Below are 12,155 nucleotides of genomic sequence, written 5' to 3' on the forward strand. Positions count from 1 at the left end.
TTTTGGTATTGGGATTAGTGCAGGAGTTCTATTTAATTATCGGAAGGCAAGCTCGTGGTTTTTAGGTCTTTGTAATTGACCAAATTATACTAGTGCCCGTAAAGAGCTGAAAGACTAAAAGCTCAAGTCACGTCTTTGGTCACAAAGCGTATGTTTATTGCATTGTGGTGGAGCTTAGGATTTAGTTCTCGGGTTTTGTACTCCACCCAATAAATTAGAAACTGCCATACAGAGTTCGAATCTGCAGAATTGAATTGTGGAAACTGCTATGATTTGTGTGAATTCGGGTTGATCTATTTAAAATTATCAAAAGTTTGAGAAAAGGGCTGCCAATGTAATCTTTAAATTGTAATTCTTTTAGGGTTTGAGTGCAAAAGTGTACTAGGAAAGTTTCATCAAGTTCTTATAATTAAGACAAATATACTTGATGTATTCGTAATATTATAAATTTTAATTGAACTAAAATGAAACATCTTATGTGCTAATATGGTACTAGAGCCGTTATTTATCTGTTAGACTGAATGGCAACACATATTTTGAAAACTTTGTCTTCATATATGTTAAATTGAAGTTTGACCTTCACATGTGCCCTTGGATGCCCAATGCCAATAAAAAAACATATGGGATATAACTATATAATCCTTTTTTATTTTTATTTTTATAAACAAATGATATTATTTATACTACAGGGCATGGGTAGGTTTAGCGTTAGTAATAATGTCGTTTAAATTCATCTTTAACGAGAATCGAATTTAAGACTTCTTACTTACAAGTAAAAAGGAATACTACTCAACCGTAATACTAAGTGGCTTCTTTTTTATTAACTTGTGTAGCTTATAGTTTTCCTCTCGCTCTCGATCTCTCATCCGACGATGAATAAGAAGCCGTAGTGTCCTATCAACGTTTCATTCATGAATCATGATAAGGTGAGGGGCTCTTTTTGAAGTGGCACATATTTTGCAGCCCCCCTCCTACCAAATCCAACAAAGTAGCACTTTTTCCTTCTTTTCACCACATTTCAGACTTCAGAAGAGTCTCTTCCGTTGGCTTACAAAATAAGACAAATCAAATACGTGCCCACCAACTTTGCTTATACCCCAAAGCACCCAACCATAACACTTAATTGTAGCTAGAGAGAGAGAGAGAGAGAGAGAGAGAGAGAGAGAGAGAGTGAGTGAGAGAGTGAACAGTTGTCCTAAAATTGGCATTCTAAAAAGAGTTTTTCATGCTTGTTAAACAAGACTAATGGAATGAGAACTATAAGGGGTCCTCACACGTCGCCAACTGACTTAATCATGATGTTAGTCCTCTTCGTATATATAATCTTAATTCGTTCAACGAGAACAACAAGATCAAATAACTAAAAGAAAGTACTCCTGCACATTATAGCCATCAAGTAGTGCGCATCCACAACCTCTTAGTTACCTAATTCATGACAAACAGAATGCGGCCTTCAGCCCCGTCTAAAATACTCGTAGGCATATCTTCCGATGCAAATGACAGCCGGGAATTGCTCTCATGGCCCATCAGAGTTCTTGCTCTTCCAAATGACAACATTGTTGCCATCCATGTTCTTGGTCGGTTGGTTTGTATCAATTTACAAATATTTTTGTTTATCACTTTAACAAAATAGTAGCATGGTCAACTACTCAAGTTATCTGTATTTGTAGGTCTTACATATGGTTATCTATTTTTCAGTTGGCGAGGAGAGGAAAAAGCACGAATTAGCAACTAAAAATCAATCGCAGCTTCGTCGAGCAAAAGCCAATGTTATATCTGTGCTTGGAGAATTTGCCAGGAGTTGCCAATCCAAGCAGGTGACCTGAGCATAAGGATGTGAAATATTGTCGTCTTCTTTTGGAAATTGTAAAATGTTCTCAGTATCGGTAACCTTGTTTTGAAGTTATAATAAGGCTCATATGCATGACATTAATTTTCAGGTCAATTTAGAAGCAAGAGTGGTTTTTAGCTCAAGTGTTGGAAGAGGCCTCATTGAGGAAGCAAAATCACTTTCAGCTGACTATCTTCTTCTTGGTGGCTCAAGAAACCAATCCAAAAGGTGAAAATTTTCCTACTCTTTTTTTTTTTCTTCCAATTTTCTTCAATAGTATAATTGATATTGATCACATGATCATTGACATATCTTCCTCACTGAATTAGAACTCCATCCATCACAAAATATTGCTTCAAGCATGCCCCGGCTAATTGCACACTGGTTTTACTTGGGAAATTAAGGCAACCTCAACAAAATTCAGATTCAGAATCTGCAAACTCTAAAGGTAGCTAGTTTCAAAATGTTTGAGGTGTGGCAACTCCTCTGGATTGTATTCTAATCTGTCTCTAATTAATATTAGAAATCCTTCAATCAAGTTCAAGAACGTCGTTGCAAGATATCATGCACAGTAGCAGAACTACATCCTTTTCTGAAAAGCAAACTGTCCAAGAAACAGGGAACAAAAACCCTTCACCAGGAACTGTTTTACATGAATTTGAAGCTGAATCTCAGAGCACAGAAGATGATACCTGTAGCTATGCAGACTCGACCATTACAGCATCCCCCTCTCTTGCTCCTCCCAATTTCAAAAACCAAGCCAACCTAAGAAAACAACGACTGTCACCTTGCAGAATCATCACTTCATTTTTAGGTTCACCATTCAGAAAACGAAATGGAAGGTTATCCAAGAACGAACTGCAGCTACCTTCATTGAAGTGCTTCAGCTACAAGGAGATCATGAATTCCACAAACAACTTCCAACCAGGTAAAAGTGTCAGTACAATTAGTACTGAAAATAGTTATTTGAAAATGTTGAAAACTGTGGGGTTTTGCCATCCTATCTTGTAGCACTGTGGTTTCCGGCTTACTTGGAATTCTCATGCAATTTGTTTCCTCTGCGTTTCAGATAATATAGTAGGTCGAGGTGGGTATTCAGAAGTATATAAGGGCGATCTTTCTGATGGAAGACGCATTGCGGTTAAGATGTTGGCCAAGGACAGCAAGGATGCTAACAAGGAAAAAGAGTTCCTCATGGAATTGGGTGTAATTTTACATGTCAGCCATCCTAATACTGCTAACTTAGTTGGTTGCTGCATTGAAAACGGACTCTACCTGATTTTCGATTTCTCTCCAAAAGGAAATTTGTCATCTGCTTTGCATGGTAACAAAGATTTACTTACTGCCTCAGGAGTTATTCATGACCTGTTGAATTATGGACATTAATTATGCCTGCTAGAACAACTTGAATTATTACTTGAGACAATTTTCAGGTAAATCCTGCGAGTCGCTTTCGTGGCCTATTAGATACAAGATTGCCATTGGAGTTGCAAGAGGTCTGCACTATCTACATAAATGTTGCAAGCATCGAATAATCCATCGGGACATAAAAGCCTCAAATGTCCTTCTGGGACCAGATTATGAGCCGAAGGTGAACAAGCAAACATCCTTTTTCAGTATAACGTAATTGGTCGCCATTGATTTGTTTAATTTAGATATGAATTTCCCTCTCTGTAGATTACAGATTTCGGACTAGCAAAGTGGCTTCCTAACAAATGGACTCACCATGCTATGCTTCCAATTGAGGGTACATTTGGGTACTTAGCACCAGAGTACTTCATGAACGGAATTGTCGATGAAAAAATTGATGTTTTTGCATTTGGGGTTCTTCTTATGGAAATTGTAACTGGAAGAAAGCCTGTGGATTCATCAAAACTAAACCTTCTCGTATGGGTAAGAATTTGTTACTTCTATATATATAACATGCAAACGCACACCGCATGTGCAAAGACACGTACATATCAGTAAATTTATTGGATTAGACAAACTGAAAATTCTTCACGTTTACCATTCCGGCTTTTTAGGAACGTAATGGTTGACATATATCATGCGCAGGCAAAGCCTCTTATGGAATCAGGGGACATAGCCAAACTAGCTGATCCAAAACTGGAAGGAAAATATGATGCAGAACAACTGCAGAGAGTAGTGCTTACAGCTTCCAATTGTGTGAGACAATCCTCAGTATGGCGTCCCGCAATGAGTGAGGTAAATTCCGAATACAATACATTCCTCCATGCACGAATTGAGACTGCTTTATATATTTGATTTTCTCTTTGCTTTTAGGTGTTAGAGCTTCTGACCAATGGCCACCACTCTGAAGTTGCAAGGAGCTGGATTCCTAAGTTTTCATCGGATGAGTTGGATGATTATTCGATGGTTTATGGATACGAAGTTCCAGTAGATATTGATTTGGAGAAATACTTATGATTATTAGATCCTTGATTTTTATTTATTTATTTTCTGCACCATGATTTTAGGTTTAATTACTAGTGACACGAGAACACGAGATACAATTGATAGAGTAAGAGATAAGAAGTTGGATTGTTCCTTTTAACTCAAGTGTCGGAGAGAATCACCATGGAATGTGATGCGAGAGATACTAATAGGGAGACATACCCCCGGTTGTACCGAAGAATCCCCAAAGTATTGGACTACATCTACATGCTACAACTGAAGAATATCTGCAGTTAAATCCAATGTTACTTTATAGGAGGAACTTCAAGTATTACAATTATGTAATTTTTGCCACAACTATGAATTGAGAGGTAAGATTATCTTTACCTAAGAAAATACAGAGCATTCAAAAGTCCATATCAACAGAAATAAAGAACGTAACGCAATTTCCTTTAAACAATTTGACCTTCAAATTCAATGAAATTCTAGCAAAGCACAACCAAATGAATTTACCGATGACCATGGGAGCAAATAACAACTATTTACTCCTTGGTATTCACAGTATCGGTCTAGGAACTAAAATTTCAGAGAAATGAAACAGAGAAGGTTGTACCTCCTTTTGCTTCTAAAGCTGTAAGGTGATGCCAAGTCTTTTGTCTTCTTCCACCTCGTCTGCCAGAGACAAGAAAAGTCGATTTATAACATGCAGCTGCACATGCATGTATTCCAAGTTTTGACTATGATTCTTTTAGCTACTCTGGTTTCCTGAAATTTTCCCGGAATTCTCTTCGTTTGCTTCTGTTTCTGGGAAAATTTTGTTGGAAAATTTAATAATAATAATATTATTATTATATTAAATTAAATAATTAAATAATTTAATAGAAATTAGAAGTGATGCCTTTTGGTGGAATATCTGTCATTTCTAATAAAGAATTGTAACTTTGACTCTTCATGAATGATCACATGTTTTTCAAAGAGGTATCTCAAATTCTATAAATAGGAAAGCCCCCTATAAATATAAAGATAACTTTTTTTCATACATACATATAGTGCATTAAATATTAGAGTCTCAGTCCATATGAGAGTTTTCAATACAATCGTGGTTCATGGAGCCTTATGATTTGGAGTGCTACTATTATAAGGACGTGGTCGTTGTATCTTGGGAGACAAGTACCGATCAACCATGGGCATAGTAGGAGAACGTAAACTTGTCTTAAATATTTGAGTTGGAAGTGGAATTTGATGGAAAGCCAAAATATCGGAAAAATTAGAATTCTTAGAAGAAGCTGTTATTCTTCTGAAGCCTGAAGTAAATGGCTCTAGCAATGTACTTGAAGTTCTTTCCAATTTATGCCGGGCTAAAGTTCTTCTTAGCATAAACGAAACGACAATTAAGGTACAATGAACCAGAACCCTTCAGATCAAACTGATATATTTTTGTGTTGGCAATTCGAACTTAAATCTTGGGTAAAGTACAAAAAATACCTCAACTATTAGCGTCACGACACTTTCATACCTCATCTTTTAAAATTGATAATGTCATACCTCATCTTTAGAATTTAGTCCAATGTTATATCTCCATTAGCTTGTCCGTGAATTGGTCTATTAAATGCTGACATGACATGATTCGGGGCCCAGTTCCTCGCCCAGATGGATTCCACGTGGCACCACACCCAATATTTTCCCGCCAAATGACATCCACGTCAGAAAATATATTTGGTTTTTTTTTTTGGTAATTTGAATTTTGAATTTTCCCGCAAAAAACAAAACCTATGATATACCATTTTAAGCACAGATTATTATCATCCTTAAGCACATATTATATCATCCTTGACCTCAAATTTGAAAAATCTCACCCAAAAATAATGATATAACCACAACAACGACAAAACAAGTGTATTCAAGCACAAACTACTCATCATTTGCAAGAAAAATATGAAATAGACCAAATTAAGCATAAAACCTGCTTAATTATCCATAAATTGTTAAACCTGTTCAAAAAACTAACAGAATTCATCTAGCATCTCCAACCAACATTACAAAACCTACTGAATTCATAAAACCTGCTACATCATCCATTCAATTCACAAAAGACCTATTGGATGCATAAAACCTATTCAAACTTTACAATTCCTTTACAAAAAACAACCATCTATGCAAAAAACGTGGTTGTGGCTAGGTTGGTTGGTATTTCTGTGCTTGGTGCCTTTGGATGATTCAGTTAGTGGATTGCTTGGTCTTTCTCTGCTTGGTGCTTCTAGGTGATTCAGCTACTGATTGTGATGCCTAAATCCAAAGTTCATTTAGAGACCAAGCAAGCTTTTTAACTAAATCCAAATGTTTTACAACTAAGGAAATGGTTAAGTTTTTACCTTTGTTTTCCTTGTCCTCTTTTTAGGTGCAGTTTGTCCTTGAGCAAATGTGGATGCCTACAAAGTAGAAAAGGATGTTAAAGGATTAAAAGTGTAATATGATGTTAAGGGATTTAAAAAACCATATAAAGTAGAAAATGTTACCTGTTTGTCCCTTGGAGGAAGATGTCTATGATTGGTTCTTGCATTATGACCTTCCTTTTTGCATATGTTACATTTCAAAGTGCCTTGGCCTTTCCTTCCTAGCTTAAGTGGTTGAGGAGGACCTTGAGGATTATTGGTTAGGTTTGTGGGAGTTTGTTCACCTTCATTGTCCTTCTCAGCAGCTTCCTTGTTTCTCTTCTTCCTCAGCCTTCCAGGTTGCCTTGTATATATAGGAGGCAATATCGGTGGTTTATCAATTTCTTCCCACATAGACATCTCATTCATCGGCATTACTAAATGAGAATATAGCTCCAAGTACCGCGCCTTCGAATAATAAGCATCGACATAGTCCTCCGGTTTTTCCCTCTTGAAATTTATGGCCGATATTGCATGGTTGCATGGGATTCCTGTCAAGGCATACTTTCTGCAAGAGCATGTCTTCTCAACCATGTCAACCACATATTGCTCCCCCCTTCCAGCATCAACTTGAAATTTAGAGTCGCCTGACCATTGTGCAATGCACCTACCAATCTAAATTTTGGCTTCCTCCAACTTTTTCTTGATTTTAGGACAGAGATCTCCAACTTTGTTCGCCATTATATCCCTTCTCATCTGAATTCTCTTCATCAAAAGTGTATGAATAAGGAGCAACATGGCGACAATAGGTTTTTGTCTCGGTATAAGTATGACAGCATTGAAACTTTCACAGAGATTGTTCAGCAACATGTCATACTTGGGATGTGTTTCAAAATAGGACTTGCTCCAATGATGTGCAGGCAACTTCACCAACCAATCGTAGGCCTTTTCATCGAGCTTCTTCAGATCCTCCATTGCTTTTTTGAAGTAGGGAACTGTTGTTGTTTTGGCTACTGACCACGAAGCATCCTTCAATGTTTTCCCTTTGAACAAATTTCTAAAGTTGGTATAGAGATGTCTCATACAAAATCTGTGGTGGGAATTAGGGATGACTTTTTTAAAGGCCGGAATTAACCCCTTTTGCTGATCACTGATAAATGTCCATCCCCCTTGATTGACAATCCCAACATCAACGACTAATAACTCTAAGAACCAAATCCAACTGGACTTATTCTCCATTTCTACAACTGCATACGCTATAACCCATGTTTCATCATTTGGGTTAATGCCAACAGCACAAAGTAGCTGACCTCCATATACACTCTTTAAACGACACCCATCTAATCCTATCAATGGTCTACACCCTGACTTAAATCCCTCTTTACAAGCCCCCAAGCACACATATATCCTTTGGAACCTCCCCCTATCCAACTTCACCTTCACTGTGCTCCCAGGGTTAGTCTTCTTCACTTCCTTAGCAAAGTCCCACAACTTTGTGTACTGCTCTGCATGTTTTCCCTCAATGATCTTTAAAGCCCTATCTAAAGCCCTGTAAGCTTTCCTCTTTGTACAACCATGATTCCATTCTGATTTGACAATTGCCAAAAAGGAATCCACAGGCCATGTGGGATTCAGTTTTATCCTCTCCATGTACAAATCAGTTAGCAAAGGGGACTTCATGTTCTTGTTTACCCAAGTTCTCCCACATGTATGTTCATCAAGTATGGTCTTAATCTGTATGCTGTTCGAACTATACATTTTTCCAGCACAACACTTCCAAGGGCACCCTTTTGCATACTTTGCTACGACTTTCAATTTCTCATTCCTAGGAAAATAGATTTCGACATATCCATTCACTAGGGAGTACATGATGACAGCTCGCTTGAATTGGACATGAGCCTTGAAAACAAGCCCGAGTGTAAGAGTGGGATCCTTCATATCAGTTTTCTCATTGAACTCTGGAAATCGCTTATGTTTTTTGCCTCCTTCATCATCCGAAGAGTGTACACTCTCAAGAGCATCAGAGTTATAGTCTGGATCATCAACCACATTTTGTTCCACATTTGCAGTATCAATTTCTTCTTCCATTTGCTCTTCTTCTCTTTCCCGGCTTTGCTCAAATTGCCTTGCACTTCTTTGCTCAGAATCCCTTTCATCAAACTTGGAAAATACTGGGTTATCAGCATTACTCCCATATTCACTCTCTTCAAAGTCACTATCATCTTCTTCAGTAGCTTCTTCATTCTCTTCTTCAACATTCCCCTCCAAACTAATAGGTACATCAAAGAATACTTCAATATCCCCCTCTCCTACATCCCCCTCGCCTACCTCAGCCATAAATAACCCCTTACTCTTCTCTGGCCCTTCACAATTTTTCTCTTTCTGACCATTCCTTTCTTCGGCATTTATCTCTCTTACCTCAGTCACACATGTTTGCACTACTTGAGATGTGCAACAATCATCCACTTCTGGCCCTTCAATAGCTAGCAAGCCCTTATATCTTATTGGTTTAAGTGCTGTTGGCCCAACATCCTCTTTTGAACTACTTATCTCTTCAATAACCACTTTACTTGGACCTGTCACTTCTATGGACTTCAAAAACTGTTGCTCTTGGGTTATGGCTTCTTCTGTCGTCAATTCTTCGATGTACATCTCAATCACGTTATCTTTTGGAACAAAATTGCACATGGACTGAACATCGGAATCACATTGAATCTGCTTCAAACCATTGGAAAGGTCCATAATGGGAATCTTGAAATAATAGTTCATGAACCGCTCAATGTATCCAACTACCTCCACCATATCATCTATAACTGACAGTGACATAAGGTCTTTATCACAGTTATCTATATATGTCACTTTTCCCCCAACGTACATGTCATAACTTATCTCCCCACCATGATGCAATTCAATAGAGAACAGTTCTGTAAAAACTGAAATTCACAAAAACAAACCCTAATTAAAAGCTAACAACAAACATAAGCAATTGCATTTTAACCTAACAAATCATTTTATATGCAACTAATGCACAACATTCTATATGTAACTAATTTCATTTTAAAAGCCAACAACAAAAATCAATGCACAACATTTTATATGCAACTATATGCAATTGCAACAAACCACAACTATATGTAAACAGGCAATGCACATTAACCATTTCCGAACAACAACAAACCAAGCAACAAACCACCTTATCTTCACAAGAATAAACAAAGCAACAAACCCACTATCCAACCACCTTATCTTCACAACAATAAACAAAGCAACAAAGCAACCAACCCATTATCCAACAACTCAGTAACCATTTCGAATTAAGAAAGCATAAACCACCTTTTCAAACAAGAATAAACAATGCTAAAAGAATAAACAAAACCCACATTCAACCCATTCCAACACACCGTAGGAACCATTTCGAATTAACAAAGCATAAATCCACCTTTTCAAACAAGAATAAGAATAAACAAAACCCACATTCAACCCATTCCAACACCTTAGGTACCATTTCGAATTCACAAAGCATGAACCCACATTTTCAAACAAGAATAAACAAAAATTAAGTCCACTATACATTTGGAATCATCAAAAGCACAAAAAACTTGCAATAGGTAGGAGTCGTTTCGTCAGGATCTTCGCGCACGTACCACCCTATGGCGAATCCTTTGATTTTCCTTCGAAGCCAATGGAACCCAGATGAAAGCCCCTTCCAACACCAACGAAGTCAGGGAAGCGAGTTGACAAGATGATTTGGGTTTTTCGTTGAATTTTTGATCGAGATTTGGAGCCGCAAGAACTAGGGTTAGGGTTCTTGATATTCTGGAAATGGGAATGGGGAATTAGATCGACAAGATTTGGGTATCGGGGGGAGGGAAACCAATTCAATAGGCACACTTTACAACGTTCCCTTACTTTTTTTAAATTTTTTAAATTTTCATTTTCATTTAAATTTAAATTTTAATAGAATAGCCACGTGTCGTCTTGTGAGAAAGACACGTGTATTAGGAATCTAGCTGGATGACATTTGGCGGGAAAACATTGGGTGTGGTGCCACGTGGAATCCATCTAGGCAAGGAACTGGGCCCCGGATCATGCCATGTCAGCATTTAACAAACCAATTCACAGACAAGCTAACGGAGGTATAACATTGGACCAAATTCTAAAGATGAGGTATGACATTGTCAATTTTAAAAGATGAGGTATGAAAGTGTCGTGAAGCCAATAGTTGAGGTAGTTTTTTGTACTTTAAATCTTCTATTTATTTTTTGTATCGGGTGATAGGGTAAGTTAATATATATTGTTCTCATGTATCAGTAGACTTTTAAGCTTGAAGACTGGTATTGCTTTTTATTAGTCTTGTTGAAATGAGTCAAAGAAATTGTGAAACATTGTTTATTGCAAGAATAATTACGCTATATAATTGGTTAGTTATGCATGCATTGAGTTTTTCAGTTTGAGAAGAAAAGATAGATAAACAAAAAATGCCTTCATTGGCACCTACTTCTTAAGACCTGAGAATGAGAGAATCTCTTTACTGCATACACACATGCATGAGTCTTTAAATGCTTGGTGTGTTTTGTCGTCTGCCGTATCTCTAGAAATGCCATCCTTTTATCAAACCCAACAAATGAATGAAGGGAAAGCGCTGCCCTTTTTGCTAAGCGTTGAAGGGCATCATTGTAGAAAATAGTATCTTAGTGAGTAAGAAATCAGAGTTCTAGAGAGAGAGAGAAAGAAAAAAAAAAAAAAAAAAAGAGAGAAAATTGGGAAACTGTATTTCCATTACATTAAGATTCTATGTACAATCAGTATTTATACATAAACACCAAAGTTAACTAATTATGCTGACTTAGCACTCCCTTAACTAACATATAGACTAAGGAACTAATCTGGTGCTTCACACCCTTGATAAGACTGTGAGCCTTCATTACTCCTAACACACCCCTTCAAGCTAAAGGTAGAGGAGTAATCTGAAAGCTTGTCAGCCAAGGAAGCAAAACAATCAACAGGAAGAGACTTGGTGAAAATACCAGCAATCTGTGACATTGTGCCAACATGTTGAACACCAATCTATCGCAAAAGAACTTTCTATCAGATGAAATGATAATCAATCTCAACTTGCTTTGTCTAAGCATGGAAAATTGGATTGAAAGCTAGTTTTATAGCACTCTTGTTATCACAGAAGATGACAGGTTTTATGAGAAGAGGAAATGAAATATCAGAAAGAATCTTGCAAATCCAAGTAATTTCTACAGCAGTGTTAGTAAGAGACCTGTATTCTGCCTCGGTGGATGACCGAGACACTGTATTTTGTTTCTTAGCACTCTAAGACACCAAATTTGATCCCAAAAAGACACAATATCCACTTGTAAAGCATTTGTCAACAGGGCAGCTAGCCCAATCAGCATTAGACCAAGCTGTGAGATGTTGAGCACCTTTTGTAAACCATAGTCTTGAGTCAATGGTACCTTTGAGATATCGTAAGATAGTCTTTACAACTTGCAAATGTATTGTTCTTGGAGCATGCATATGTTGACAGCCTTGATTCACTGCAAAAGCTA

At 37.3% G+C, this 12,155-nt stretch overlaps 1 protein-coding gene and 1 pseudogene across 1 annotated transcript; one reads left to right on the forward strand and one right to left on the reverse strand.

Annotated features, from left to right (window-relative positions):
* Positions 1 to 1,348: 1,348 nt before the first annotated feature.
* Positions 1,349 to 4,623, forward strand: LOC137730625 (putative receptor-like serine/threonine-protein kinase At5g57670). The gene is made up of 10 exons (XM_068469604.2): positions 1,349 to 1,577; positions 1,699 to 1,817; positions 1,941 to 2,059; positions 2,161 to 2,279; positions 2,355 to 2,759; positions 2,901 to 3,155; positions 3,265 to 3,422; positions 3,509 to 3,724; positions 3,887 to 4,036; positions 4,115 to 4,623. Exons 1-10 carry the CDS (start codon positions 1,433 to 1,435, stop codon positions 4,256 to 4,258), a joined length of 1,830 nt encoding a protein of 609 aa, XP_068325705.2. The 5' UTR covers positions 1,349 to 1,432; the 3' UTR covers positions 4,259 to 4,623.
* A 1,819-nt stretch (positions 4,624 to 6,442) lies between these two features.
* Positions 6,443 to 8,556, reverse strand: LOC148690191 (uncharacterized; annotated as a pseudogene).
* Positions 8,557 to 12,155: the final 3,599 nt, after the last annotated feature.

This window comes from Pyrus communis, chromosome 16 (assembly GCF_041283825.1).
Source record: "Pyrus communis isolate YQ-2024b chromosome 16, ASM4128382v1, whole genome shotgun sequence".
Taxonomy (NCBI): Eukaryota; Viridiplantae; Streptophyta; class Magnoliopsida; order Rosales; family Rosaceae; genus Pyrus; species Pyrus communis.

Bases quoted from the DNA above. Each gene is read 5' to 3' on its own strand.
- LOC137730625 (XM_068469604.2), top strand. From the start codon at position 1,433: ATGACAAACAGAATGCGGCCTTCAGCCCCGTCTAAAATACTCGTAGGC. The intron at 1,578-1,698 runs GTCGGTTGGTTT...TCTATTTTTCAG, and splicing joins TGTTGCCATCCATGTTCTTG to TTGGCGAGGAGAGGAAAAAG. The intron at 3,156-3,264 runs GTAACAAAGATT...GACAATTTTCAG, and splicing joins TTTGTCATCTGCTTTGCATG to GTAAATCCTGCGAGTCGCTT.